Consider the following 14,700-nt stretch of genomic DNA (forward strand, 5'->3'; position numbering starts at 1 on the left):
TGTTATTGTCTAGGAAACAACGGTGGCCTATACGTTCTTTCCTTCAGAAAATATATTTCCACATGTGCAATTTATGCACGCACGAAACGCAACCAATAATGCGCCGTGTGCTTTGAGTTTCATTTTATTTGCGACTTCTCCGTGGTTAAAGCACTAACAGATATTTCACATGAAAATGATTTTTACCGGATTACTGTTGCCCAAAAACGCATTCCATATACTGTACATTAGAAAGTGACAAGCAAATGCATCATTGCTGTGTGTGACAGAGCTAATAAAAAAGACATATTCTGTATCAAAATAGATTGTGACACAAATGGAAAATACGAGTAGCCTATTTCTCTAAGTGAGAATGATGACGATGCTGGCGATTAGTTTGACGTTTTCCCCCACTTCTCCTCCTGCTGCTGGTTCTTCCTTTTCAGTACCTGTCTGAGCTCAAGCCGGCACACGCCGAGAGTCAATAGAAGTTAACAAGTCCTCTAAACTTTCCTGATCCTTTTGTCTAAACAAGGACACAAAAGGAGGGGGAGAATACTTGCTTTGAAGTGTATAAAAAGCCTAAAGAATGCCGGCAGAGTAGATTTAAAGTAGCCATTGATTCCTTAAACTTGGGTTGAAAGGAAAGAATGGAACGGGATGAGGATTTATGGTTAAATTATACAGTGGATTTGTCAGTTAAAATATCGGAACTGTCTGGGGGACAAAGCCACATGCTGAGGATTAATGGTTGCTTTGGACCTTTGATGATGCACCCTCTTTTCTCTGCCCTTGACAAATTGGATTTTGGGGATGGGAAGGTCGCCTGGCCCTTTGTGTCTCTTGACCAGTTTGGAGCAATTCATTATGTTGCGGGGTGAGGGAAAGTCTCCATGTGATCATGCAGGCCCTTGCGTTGCACTGTCCTCACAGCTGTTGGATTTGCCCAGCTCTCTCACACTTACACACGCGCGCGCATTGCCCCGCAAACTCAGGACCACTCTCCTCCCATCTGAGCCACACTCGCATCCTGGGCGGGTAGGGGGGTGGGTGGATAGTGATAGGTGGAGGGGGTTACCTTGCCTGCACCCATCACTAGAAAAGCAGGGTGCATAACGCCACCGCGTCACTTTGAGGGCGGATATTGGCCGGTCCTCCTCCTCTCCTCTTCCTCCTGGAACAGTCTTGCCCGCACTCTCTCACTCGGCTTCCATCAGTCTTCATGGTTCTGATCTCACCCCACGCAATGCAAGCCACCCGGGCGTCCGCCACCGTCAGTGTGGTTTCAGACTGTGGAATCCCTGCCGGGCTCAGGATAGGTCCGGTTCCTGGCGTCTTTAAATTGGGGAAGTACTTGTCAGACCGCAAAGAAGTTGGGCCCAAGAAAAAGGTAACTTCTAAACAGTGGGAACCTATTAGCCTTTATTTTTGTTATGTAGATATTTTTTTTCATTCATATTTGCAACAAAAAAAAAGATGCATGAGCTGCTTCGACTCGCTCATGTAATGAGGCGTGTTTAATATACATATACTACATGCACCTCGGAATTCCCCCAGAAAGAGAACACAATAACTTTTACAAATTGTTTGCCACGTGATTTTTGAAAATTTCTTGTTCTGTCATGCATAAGACAAATATCTGCATTACCTCTTTTATTATTAAAATGAGAACAATTGGATTGGGGATTTTTTAAAGCAACACTGTCATGCTCAATCTCCTTTATTAATCGGTTTGGTCTGTCAGGATGGAAATAATTGAGCCCATAAGTGGCCAACTTGTCAGTCTGGGCGTCTACTTAACCGTTCTAATGGGCGAGTCGGCCTGCTGAGAGCGGCTTTCATGCCCTCAGCAGCCTCACGTTTATCCCTGCCTGGCGGGCCTGTTATCTCGATAAGTTGTTTAATTTTAATGGATCTGGACAAGGACATTTTTCACCAAGATTTGGGGTTGTGAAAAAAAATAAGTAAATTCATTATTATAAGGTAAACAAATGCATTTATATTTTGATTGGAGAAAGATTCCGTTGCAAAGCAGCCTTGGTCATTTTATCCCCCCCCCCCCCCCCCCCCAAGATCGCTTAAAAAGCAGCTAATTGTCACAGTTTTATTCATAGAAAAACCATAGTTAACACTTTGCCCCGTAAATGCATCTATCCTCACCCAGTTATTGTTGATGCTGTCAGTGGTGGTGATTGATGCATCTAACTGCGTGGCCCCGGGCTTAGGGCGTTCATCAGGTGCAATCTCTGTGTCAAATGTCACGCTTGAATCTTTAATGTCCTTGAATAGTTTAAAAACGCTCTGACACTCCTCAAATTCGTTTCCCATATCAACTCAATTAGGCCTGTATGTCATTCACTTCAGTAAATTATCAGCAGAGCGGATAAAGACGCATTAAGCGTGTTTTGGTCATGCGTGAGCGCAGCACCTCTCGGTGCCATATACCACATGCTTATGATTTATGATAGTGAGTGGAATCTAAACATATATTTATATAAAAGTAGGCCTATACAAAAACGAGCACGCAATAAATAGAATTCGTTTGTGCATTTAACATATTTGTTCAATATACTTGTTATTATCAGATTCGCTTGGTGCGGGAAGAGTGTGTGGATGAGTCCGGCTGTCCCGTGTCAGACTGGATCGGATGCATCCGAGCCGCCAGAAACAGTCAAGAACAAAATCTAGAGGCTGTGTCTGACCTACCTGGCGGACAGGTAAATTTTCCTTCTGATCATTAATCACCGCCATTAATTTGGGCTTTTCGTTTAAGTTTCTCCAAGATTAATTTCCTTTTTTTAAAAAATTATTTATTAGATATTTTACCGCGTGATGAGAGAAATTCCTGCGGGAGAAGAGCTCAGTGTTTGGTACTCTAACACTTTGGCCCAGTGGTATGACGTGCCCACGACGGCCACCCCCACGCACGACGAGAAAGGTAAGCAAAACCCCTGCTGAATTTCTTCCTAAATTAGCAATGTGTTATTTATAATAAAGAAGAGAACTAGCAATTAAGGGAAGGAAATCATCATCGCAGTTAAGGATATCGACACCAAGTAAGTGAAAGGTCAGTTATTGTAAAAATAAATAAATAAATAAATAAATAAAATACATCGAAATTTGAGGGCCCGTCACTACACTGTTAAAGCTATTTCGTTTAAAATCCATGACATTATCGTACATTACATTTATTCGACATTTAGAACATTTATGTACAGAACCATCAATATATTTAAAAAAAACAAGATAACTTTTAAAATAAAATAAAAAGTTATGGGGAAATAAAGTAAATTTCCCCATTGCGGGAAAAATAAAGGATATCTTAAAACAGAATGCTGTTACCGCTCTCTTGTAAAATGTAATCATTTAAAAAACAAAGTGAGACTATAGGTTATTTAAACGTTATGAATTAATTAATTCCGATTGAATGTTTACTAAAACGCATCCTTCTACTTCTCCCTCATTGTGACGATGTTTGTTGAAGCATTGTTCTAAATCCCTTTTATCTCAGCAAAACACCAGCTCATTTGCAGTTAATCCGTTTAAAAATCAATCAAAAGATTATCAAGAATACATTGTTTTTAAATAAATGTCTGTAACAGACAATGGATTATTATTTTATGTTTTGCATTGCAGAGTCCTCAAAAAATCTGACGAACACACTGCTACGATGAAAAGATCACGCTAATGATCGTGTTTAAAATTCTGAAATAAAAAAAACACAATTACAAAACAAATTGGCGCATCTCTGATGCAAAAGAGGCTGCCGATTCAGTCCGGCGGTTAACGAATGTCACGGTGCCATTAATATTCATTTATTCAAAAGCAAATAAATTCAAAAAACAAGTGCTTCACGGTAAATTAGGTGGGTGCGTGAAGGTATTGTGACCTAATGAATGCTAACTTTTATGCGGGGTGTATATTGCCCGGATTCCCGGGCCCAGCACACCGCGTGTATTCGCTCGTGGACATACGCCGGCTCCCATTATTAGGCGTCAACAGATGGGCCAGCGTCATTGTTTCTACAGACTTGCGATTTCAAGCCACAGCTGCTGTCACTTCCACGGGAAAGAGCTCAGAGAGGAAAAGGGAGAACCTTCAATGCATCGCCAGATTGGGCTGGGCGTTTGCTCTTTTGATGGGGTCCATTAACAATGGCCCGGGTGAGGATTACAAAATCATTACATCTATATCAACCTCTGAATACTCGCCTGGGAGTCATTAAAAAGATGACTCGCCCTGGCTGTCAACCGTTCCATCTCCCGGAACAGGGTCCAATTGACTACAGGCCTGATGTGTTAAAAAAAAAAAAACTAAAATAATAACTATGACATACTAAACGCTATTTTTCGCATCCCATATAAATGTTCGTTCTGGCACCAGGTGGAGATTAATTTGGGCGTGACATTCTTACAGATAATATCGATCCATGAAAGATGACAATGTCAGACTGTTATTCAATGGTTATCATGTTTATGAATATATGTTTTAGTATTGCTGACGTTTTTTGGGGGGAGTATATTCAGAGTTGTTTCTTATATTTTGAACCAATAGCGAAATAATGTAACCAAAAATCCTGAATCACCTCTGCAAGGCAGCGATGAATGCAACGTCAACCACAATAATAAAAATGAACAGTATGGAGCCTTTTCATTTTATATTCTTCTTCGTCTTCTTCTTATTGCTGTCATTTAGACGTTGGGTTGTATTTGTAAATACTGTATTGTCGCAAAATATTGTCGATTGGTAATTCATGAATAATTATTTTTGTCAATGTCAATAATGCGCATTCAGCACAGGTTCTCTCTCAGACGAATACATATTTCGGAAGGGTCTTATATGTACAAGTATGTGAGCGTTTAAGTGAATGACATGAGCATTGCGTTTTATTTCTTACAATTGAATCACCAATGGCGTTTTCTTTTCTTTTTTCCCTTTTTTGGGGGGTCTTTTGTGCAGGCGAAGAGCGTTACATCTGTTGGTACTGCTGGAGAATCTTTAAATACCCCAACACACTCAAAGCCCACGTCCACTTCCATTGCGCTCTGAGCAACGGGCGCGGGTTCGTGAACAGTGAGCAAATCAGAGGCACGGAGACCTTCAGCAGGTCACCAAAATCTGGAGACATCCCCAACACGTCTTGCTCGCCCAGGAGTTCACAGACCATCTCCTCCATCTCCGACTCCAGCAGGAGGTCGCTGACCTCGCCATTTTTGGCCAAGGCCGGTCTGCTGAAGAAAAGCAGCTCCGAGGAGCAGGACAGAGCCTTGGACATGAGCGTCACCTCATCCCGGAACCAAGGACACATGCTCGGCCTCGGCGCAGCCTCCTCGATGCTCACTTCCATGGGCTTTCACCCAGGTGTCCGTTCCGCATTCAAGCCAACAGGCGTCGCTAAGGTCCCGAGCGGTGACGCGCATCGAGAGGACGCCAGCTCCAAGCTGGGCGCTTTGGGATTCGGCAAAGCCGCGGGGAACATGAAACCGATGCGAAACGCGGTGGGCGAGGCGCTCAACGGAAGCGGGAACCCCGCGGCCAAATGCGCCCCAGGGCTGGTTGACTCCGCCAGCGTGGTGCCGTGTGCCAACGCCATCAGAGGCTTCCCGCTTCTCCCTCACATAGAGGAAACATCGGCTTTCAAACACGTCGAGAGTCGAGTGCACGCCGGGCTGTCGCCGTCCCGCTACCCGCACATGCACCCGGGACTCCACTTTGAAAGGTTCTCTTTGCCCAACTTTGACGGCGTCAAGACTTACGGCGGAGACTGTAACATCCCCCTGATGCCCTTCACCGTTTACAACGGAGAGCTTCTGTACAGTTCGCCCTATTACCCTCTTAAATTCCACTTCAGCAATCTCCTCAAGTACCCGGAGTCCATGCCTTACTTTGGCGCGCCCTCCCTAAACCAAGACATGGGCACCATCACCAACATTGACCGGGAAATTGCCATGCACACGCAACAGCTCTCCGAAATCGCGAATGAGAAGAACCGGACCAGACTCGACCCTTTGCCCGCGGGAAGCACCAGCAACGCCAACTCAGGCAAACCAAAAAAGGGACACTTGTGTCTGTATTGCGGCAAACTGTACTCCAGGAAATACGGCCTGAAAATCCATATGAGGACTCACACCGGCTACAAGCCGCTCAAGTGCAAAGTCTGCTTCCGGCCCTTCGGGGACCCAAGCAACCTGAACAAGCACATTCGACTCCACGCGGAGGGCAACACCCCCTACAGGTGCGACTTCTGCGGCAAAGTTCTGGTGCGGAGGAGAGATTTGGAGAGACACGTCAAATCCAGACATCCCGGCCAGAGCATCAAGAAGTTGGACGACAAGGCGGGCCTGTTCGAGGACGCCGAGCTGAAGAGCGACAACGACAGCGACGTGGACGTCTGCTTCACCGACGACCAAAGTGAGCCCGAATCCAGCAAGAATAACGACTGAGACGCTCAAACAAAACAACAAACAAACAAACGTCAATATGAATAAAACTGGTTTTGTGTACGCCCCGCCCGCACCCAAAAGATTTTATTTATACCCTCCACACTTCGGACCGCACCAGCCAGTTTATTCCAATTTATTGAACTTTTATTGCGCTTTTCCGTAATAATATAAGGACCGTACAATAATCAAGTGCTGTTATAGTCGCTGGATGAAACTCGATCGAATTGTTACAATGCAAAATGCCAAGGTTTTTTTTCTTCCCTTCAGTGTTTGACGCACTCTGCCGCCTTTCTTAATTTCACAAAAAGATTGAAATGGAAGTGTCACCACTTCAGTTTGTGTTTTTTTATTTCGAACTTTTTATTCCGCATTGATAAAAGCAGGTCTTTTTTTAGACACATCTTTTTTTGCTTCACGCAACATACCTTTATACCAGCTGAACAGCTGAACACGCATTCCAACATATATAACACGAAAATGCCACATTCTGTTTATTTTGTTTACCAGTGACCGGTAAAATGAACATATAGGCCTACTGTTCCCAATCGTCACAATTCCCTGACAGCGATTTTAACTGCACTTTAATATTATTATGACAATGAAACACGTATTTCCTTAGCTTCATTTAAGACCCATCTCACTGCGCCTCTCTAAATAAATGCACTTAAATTTGCACTTTCTTGCGGAGGCACGCTGTTCTTAAAAAAGCAAACACCTGTGTTTATTTATGGGACTATTTCTGATAGAAAAAAAGTGTATTGTATGTAAAAATGAGTAAAGTATGATATTTCACATTACGGTGTCGTACAAGTGTGTTTTTACGTCATATTGTCGACGAGGACAATATTTTACCCTTGTTCTAAATGTGGTTGCCTTTTTTAAAATAAATATGGTTAAAATGTATGTGTTTTTCAGTTATGCGACTTCATATGACCTCAAGACCTTGTACATGTACATAATTACAACAATAATAACATTTAAATAAATACATCACTATAATTTGATTCTGGACTTGCCCAACGCAATTCCCTCTAAATTCTAATTAGATTTTTTTTCAGATAGTTTAAACTTTCTGATGTTATGATGATTAATAATAATAATAATAATAATAATAATAATAATAATAATAATAATAATAATAATTGGTATTAATTGACTAATATACTCGTACTACCACTGATACTCCTGTTGCTGCTACTGCTACTGTTCGTACTACCACTACTGATAGTTGTTAATGTATCATTATTTTGATTATTTGGTCAAATTAAGTGATTGGTTTATTCTATTTTTATGCATTTTCTTTGATGCTTTGATGACTGAATTTGCATAAGACAACAAGGAAAAACTGCAATATGCAAGTCAAGCCACGATTTTACAATACAATACAATACAATACAATACATCATGATTTATATAGCACTTTCACACCAGCTGCAGCCACAACAAAGCACTTTACAAAACAGTTGACAGAAAGTAATATAAAAACACGAAACATAATTTTAATGTTTACGGCTGCTTTCATTTCCCTCATATTCACTTTTTATGATTGACTTTCTTTGTCTCCCCGACCCCTACACACACACACACACACACACACACACACACACACGAACGAGTGCGGACATTAACGAAGACATCATCTTGTCATAGTGTTGTGCAAGCACACAATTCGGAAATAAGAACAACAGATGGTTGAATTATTTCATTCCATACCTTTGGACAGTTGACCAAAATGTGATCAATTTTGACTGACGTTCACATTTCAATTGCCCATTTGTTACATGCAATAGACAACAATAATTTTAGATTTGGGAATACAGTAATCCCTCATTTATCGCGGTTAATGGGGACCAAAACCACCTGCGATAAACGAAAATCCGCGAAGTAGCAAGCACCCCCCCCCCCTCCATAGGTACATGTACCTGTACATGTGTATGAGTATTAAAAATATTTATAAGGCTATTTAAAAGGCCGGGCGGCCTGGTAGTCCAGTGGTTAGCACGTCGGCTTCACAGTGCAGAGGTACCGGGTTCGATTCCAGCTCCGGCCTCTCTGTGTGGAGTTTGCATGTTCTCCCCGGGCCTGCGTGGGTTTTCTCCGGGTGCTCCGGTTTCCTCCCACACTCCTAAAACATGCATGGCAGGCTGATTGGACGCTCTAAATTGTCCCTAGGTGTGAATGTGAGCGTGGATGGTTGTTCGTCTCTGTGTGCCCTGCGATTGACTGACAACTGATCCAGGGTGTCCCCCGCCTACTGCCCGAAGACGGCTGGGATAGGCTCCAGCAACCCCCGCGACCCTAGTGAGGATTAAGCGGTTCAGAAAATGGATGGATGGATTTAAAAGGCCAATACCCCAGAAGATTTTGACTGCTTGTTGTAAGGTGTCCTTGAGTTTCTAGAAAGGCGCCCACAAATAAAATGTATTATTATTATTATTATTAAGAGAAAGACACATTGCTTGAAACTAAATAATGCAGTCACCATCCTCAAAGTAGAACTTCCTATATATTGCAGATGTGCTGGAAAACCGACTTTGCGTGAAAGTTAAAATGACCCCTGGCCTGGTTGCAAATCAATTAAAGGAAACATATAGAGAAAAATAATTGTTCATCATCACATTCACATTGTCATTGAGTATTAGAATTTATCCTATGGTGTCTGAAAGCAAGTCAAGCCAGTGAACCACTACAACATCAGCAACTACTACATGTATTCAGTAAAAAGAGAGAAAATACTATTACTAACTACAGATTGTTGAGATTCAACAAGAGCTTCAACACTAACCTGGCTTTATACAACAGGTCAAACAGACTCTCTCTCTCTCTCTCTGTGTATATATATATATATGTATTGAGATGCGATATATATATATATATATCGCATCTCAATACATGGATCAATACATGAGCGAAGCACAGAAGGGCATTGGTAGAGATACCAGAGGAGCCAAACATCAGCTCCTGGTTGAAAGAACAGTCGAACAAGACTGCAGGTCCCGACGTACCAACCTGTGCACAGCCTGGATTGATTACAAGAAAGCCTATGACTCGATGCCGCATACATGGATCACTGAATGCTTGGAGTTGCATAAGGTGAAGAGGACCCTAAAAGCCTTCGTTGCAAACTCGATGAGGATGTGGAAAACCACACTTGGAGGCAATGGCAAGCCACTTACCCAAGTGTCCATCAAATGTGGCATATACCAAGGTGATGCACTCTCCCCACTGCTGTTCTGCATAGGACTGAACCCCCTAAGCCAAGTAATCACCAAGACAGGCTATGGATACCGCCTCAGAAATGGAGCTACAATCAGTCACCTCATCTACATGGATGACATAAAGCTGTATGCTAAGAGCGAAAGGGACATAGACTCCCTGATCCACACAACCAGGATCTACAGCAGCGACATCGGGATGTCATTCGGGCTTGAGAAATGTAGTCGGATGGTGACTAAGAGAGGAAAGGTAGTCCGCACTGAAGGGGTCTCACTCCCTCCCTGAAGGAACAATAGCAGACATTGAGGACAGTACTACAAGTACCTTGGTATACCACAAGCCAATGGCAACCTCAAACTGGCAACAAGGAAAGCGGCTACGGCCAAATACCTCCAGCGAGTGAGGCAAGTCCTAAGAAGCCAGCTCAATGGCAAGAATAAGATAAATAAATAGCTATGCCCCGCCAGTAATCAGATACCCTGCAGGAATAATAAGGTGGCCAAAGGAAGAGATTCAGACCACAGACATTAAAACCCGAAGGCTCCTAACCATGCATGGAGGGTTCCATCCCAAATCCAGCACCTTGAGACTGTACGCAAGCCGAAAGGAAGGAGGCCGGGGACTAGTGAGTGTGAGAGCCACTGTCCAGGATGAAACGTCCAAGCTCCATGAATACATCAAGGGAAAGGTTCCAACGGATGACATACTCAGAGAATGTCTCAGACAATGGGGAACAGAAGATGAGGCGCTGGAAGAGGGACCATCATGGGAGGACAAGCCCCTAAATGGGATGTACCACCGGACCATAACTGAAGTGGCCGATCTCAAGAAGTCCTATAAGTGGCTAGAGAGGGCTGGCCTGAAGGACAGCACAGAGGCACTCATCCTGGGTGCTCAGGAGCAGGCGCTGAGCACCAGAGCCATTGAGGCCCAGATATACCACACCAGACAAGACCCAAGGTGTAGGTTGTGCAAAGAGGCACCTGAGACGATCCAACACATAACTGCAGGGTGTAAGATGCCGGCAGGGAAAGCCTACATGGAACGCCATAACCAGGTGGCTGGCATAGTCTACCGAAACATCTGTGCGGAGTATGGACTGGAAACCCCAAGGTCAAAATGGGAAACACCTCCGAAGGTGGTGGAGAATGACAGAGCGAAGATCCTGTGGGACTTCCAGATCCAGACTGACAAGATGGTAATGGCGAACCAACCAGATATCGTGATCATAGATAAAGGGCAGAGGAAAGCCGTTGTAGTGGATGTAGCGGTCCCTAGTGATGGAAACATCAGGAAGAAGGAACATGAGAAACTCGAGAAATACCAAGGGCTCAGAGAGGAGCTGGAGAGAGCCTGGAAGGTAAAGGTGACAGTCGTGCCTGTGGTGGTCGGAGCACTCGGGGCAGTGACCCCCAAACTAGATGACTGGTTGCAACAGATCCCGGGAACAACATCGGACCAGAAATGTGCAGTTCTGGGAACAGCAAGAATACTGCGCAGAACTCTCAAGCTTCCTGGCCTCTGGTAGAGGACCCGAGCTGAATGAGGGACGGACACCACCCAAGGGAGGGTGAGTCGAGGAATTTTATATACAGTATATATATATATATATATATATATTAACTTGCCTTTTTTCCTAATAAACACCACAACTTCAAATTCTTATCACCAACACCTAAGAACAAATTCATACCCTTTAATGTAGCAAAGGAAAGTCTTAACTTAAACACTGTCATCGGTTCAAATAGGCCAGTCACTTTTCAAATAAGACTCGCAAATCTGAAATATTATTGCGGGATTCCGTTTATATATATATATATATATTTTTTTTTACAGCAAAAAATATATATACTGTATATCCTGGACAATATTCCAAATAGATTAACTCACGATCATTACTATGGTCGGCCAATGTTGTTTTGGCTGTGACATACCTGTACATGGCGGTGCGGGCACCCGCAGCGGCTCCTCTTGTTGTGAGAGGGAAGAAATTTAATCTGTGCTGTATGTTGTACAGCACATTTGACAATAAAGTTGTACTTGATACTTGATGCCTACACAAACATATAACATGCATGCGTATGTTTTCATTGAAAAGTGTTTCCATCTAGGTGGAAATAAAAATGTTTAGTGTGCTAAGTATTTTCCAATAGTTTGCATTTTTAAACTTAAAAGGAACATCCATCCATTTATTTTCTGAATCATTATAAGGGTTGCGGGTGTGCTGGAGCCGTACAATTTAGAAATTGGTCAAAACAAATGACTTTAATTGTCAATTTTAATGCATTTCTGGCCCCTCGGAGTAGTACTGTCATATGAAAAGAGTAAAGTAAATTAGAAAAGTTTCTTTCGAGTGCATTTCAAGGTTGAACACATCTGGCTATTCCACTGTGTGATGAAGTATCTCTGACAGCGAGACAGTGGCTGCCTCTCTCTTTACCGGGCCATTGATGCTGAGTGACTGCTCTGCTGCAGGTATTTCTGGACATAAACACAGGTAGAGTCATCACGCACAACTGGTCAGACAATTTTTGAGAGATATGGAACAAACGACATGACAACCACACAACATAAGAGCCGCCTGACAGATTAACGAGGATTGATGTTGCCACCGCTGGCATCCTGTTCTCCTGGAGCAGGTAAACCAGGTAGAGTAAACACAATGCTGGTTTTCCAAAGCTGAACAGGGCGAATGAAATACTCGCATATGTGGAGAGAAAAACACAGGAGGCACCATGAGGACAAAGTGATTAAAGTTGACATGCATGCACAACGAACTGGAGGGAGGCAAAGATAAGGACACAAGTAGACAGGAAAATAGACAGCTGTGCATTTGAATCAAAGCATCATTTAACATTTACTGCCTTTGGAATTGTCCATGCTCCGCTTCAAAGGTTTGGGAATTCATGTTGCTCTTGAGTTGACCTGAATGTTCTTTTTATTTTGATTTTTTTTCTGAAGGAGGAGCGCAGGAGTTAGGCAGCAGCAGGAGGAAACACGTTGACAAGTTAGGCTCGGATTGATAAGCGAGCGAGCAGAAGCAGTTGATAGACGCACCACAACTTCAACAGGATGAGTCCCCGATTTGGCCTCAGTGTGTCAGTTGTGATAGCGGCAGGTAGAAGGTTGGGACTGTGACACACCAGCTGTGGCCCACTGGTACCCACTCCTCCTCCATCCCTCCACCACCTCTGCAACACATACACATGCTAAACAGGCCACTGTCTCTGCAGCCTCCCCACATTCAGCTGCAAATGAGCCCGCTCGAGGCCTCAGCCCTGTCTGTTTGATGTCATGAATAATGAGGAATGAATTTTCATCTGCCCAGGTTTGTGTAAACCATAATACCCATTGTTCAGGTCCCTCACACAAAGCAGTCAGGTCTGAGTGCTCAGCGGTCCATTCATGTACAACTTACAAAACATCTACAATTCAAATCGAAACATTAGCAGACAGATCGGCGATGAAATAGACAATTTTAACATTGGGGCTATTAGAATGCACACACGCACGCACACATCTACAAAATAAACAGCAGCCATTTGAGCCACATTGTCTCATGTGTTCGACATGGAACCTAAAATCAACCATTTCCTTGTGATTCGAGCATTGTGTGTTCTGTTTCCTGTGATCATCGGGGTCATTGTCCACAATGAAAGCGTAACAATTAATTTATAGTTCGATACCAAGAGGATCACAAGAAGCATGGGTTTCAATATTTAAGAGTGGAACACAAAAATTGTCTTCAGCTATTGTGCATTAAAAAAAGGTAATCAATCAACATTATCATGATTACGGTTCTCTAGTTATAAGTGTATCTTCCTCTGTTTTTATTGAAATGTACTGCACTGTTTTGGACTGTGTTAATTGAAGTTCTGCAGTCATTGCTCATAACAAATAGGTACAAAATGCAACGTGAATCGAGGGCAGAGAACCATGTCAACATTCCACTTGAAACTGGGTGAGCTCTTAATTTAAGAAGAGGTGTTAATGTGTGAGTTCTTTAGGGGCTGGGGCCTAAATATATGATAGTAAGACAGCAACAACCGCAACGACTTCCACTACTACTACTACTGCTACTACTACTACTAAAAATAATAATGATTTGGTGACCTCGTTTAGCTACAAGTGAGTGGCGCAACATTTGTAATACCTGTCAGTGTGATCCACTTCTAAAGCACTCAAAACTGCAACCACAATTAAGAATAATAGCTTGATGCAGCAGTAGGTGAGTGTCTTTGGAAAATGCTAGTACTAATGTGGCTGGCGCGTGTGTTTGTGTGCACAATGTCAAACAGTTGTTTTTTAAATAGAGAAGTAAGAAAATGATCCTACGGTATTTCTTCAGCATTTAAATGAAGACGGCGTGGTCTTTATGTTACAGAATTGTGAAAGAGGAAGGTCTAGTAGCTGCCATTGACTAACTGGCATGCTCCTAGTTCGATGTAATTGAGGCCAACAGGCAGCTACAAGCTATTATTGAACCCTAAATGGAGAAACATTGAGCTGGTCAATTTGACATCTTGGTGACCTCGCTAAAGAATGTATTTTCTTAGATATTTAGATTCATTCTCTTGCATATGTTAGGCGACTGGAAAGATTATAATCACGCTCAAGTTAAACAAAGCTGTACTCATGGAAAATATTTTTATGGGCTGCGGCAGTTGCAAAAGTTGTGTATGCTGTGGTCCATTGATTTCCCTTTTCCATTCAGCCTACTAAACAACAAGGCGAATGACTACTAATGCACTTGTCATTATCATTCAGCTTGCTGAATAAGGTCTCTGATGGCCATCCTCACTCAACTATTCCCCAAGGACAAGCACTTCTGCATGATTGTATTCAATTTACCTTGTTTAAATAGAAGCATTAAGGTATAAATGAATTAAAACACGCGCGTGCGCGCACACACACACACACACACACACACACACATGCACACACACACACACTTGATCATTTCAATTAATCTGCTACTTCTCTATACAAATTAAACAGTTGTATATATGACATGCTTCATTCCACTTATACTACAGAAGTGAATAAACCACTTGTTATGAGA

At 42.9% G+C, this 14,700-nt stretch overlaps 1 protein-coding gene across 1 annotated transcript; it reads left to right on the top strand.

Annotated features, from left to right (window-relative positions):
* The first annotated feature begins 1,077 nt into the window (after positions 1-1,077).
* On the top strand, positions 1,078-7,305 carry prdm13 (PR domain containing 13). The gene is made up of 4 exons (XM_052064720.1): positions 1,078-1,369; positions 2,565-2,696; positions 2,797-2,917; positions 4,939-7,305. The coding sequence occupies exons 1-4, from the start codon at positions 1,202-1,204 to the stop codon at positions 6,420-6,422; spliced, it is 1,905 nt and encodes a 634-aa protein (XP_051920680.1). The 5' UTR covers positions 1,078-1,201; the 3' UTR covers positions 6,423-7,305.
* The last annotated feature ends 7,395 nt before the right edge of the window (positions 7,306-14,700 follow it).

This window comes from Hippocampus zosterae, chromosome 5, assembly GCF_025434085.1.
Source record: "Hippocampus zosterae strain Florida chromosome 5, ASM2543408v3, whole genome shotgun sequence".
Classification (NCBI taxonomy): domain Eukaryota; kingdom Metazoa; phylum Chordata; class Actinopteri; order Syngnathiformes; family Syngnathidae; genus Hippocampus; species Hippocampus zosterae.

Coding starts and splice junctions, on each gene's coding strand:
- prdm13 (XM_052064720.1), top strand. CDS start 1,202: ATGGTTCTGATCTCACCCCACGCAATGCAAGCCACCCGGGCGTCCGCC. Junction 2,697..2,796: donor CTGACCTACCTGGCGGACAG/GTAAATTTTCCT, acceptor ATTATTTATTAG/ATATTTTACCGCGTGATGAG. Junction 2,918..4,938: donor CCCCACGCACGACGAGAAAG/GTAAGCAAAACC, acceptor TCTTTTGTGCAG/GCGAAGAGCGTTACATCTGT.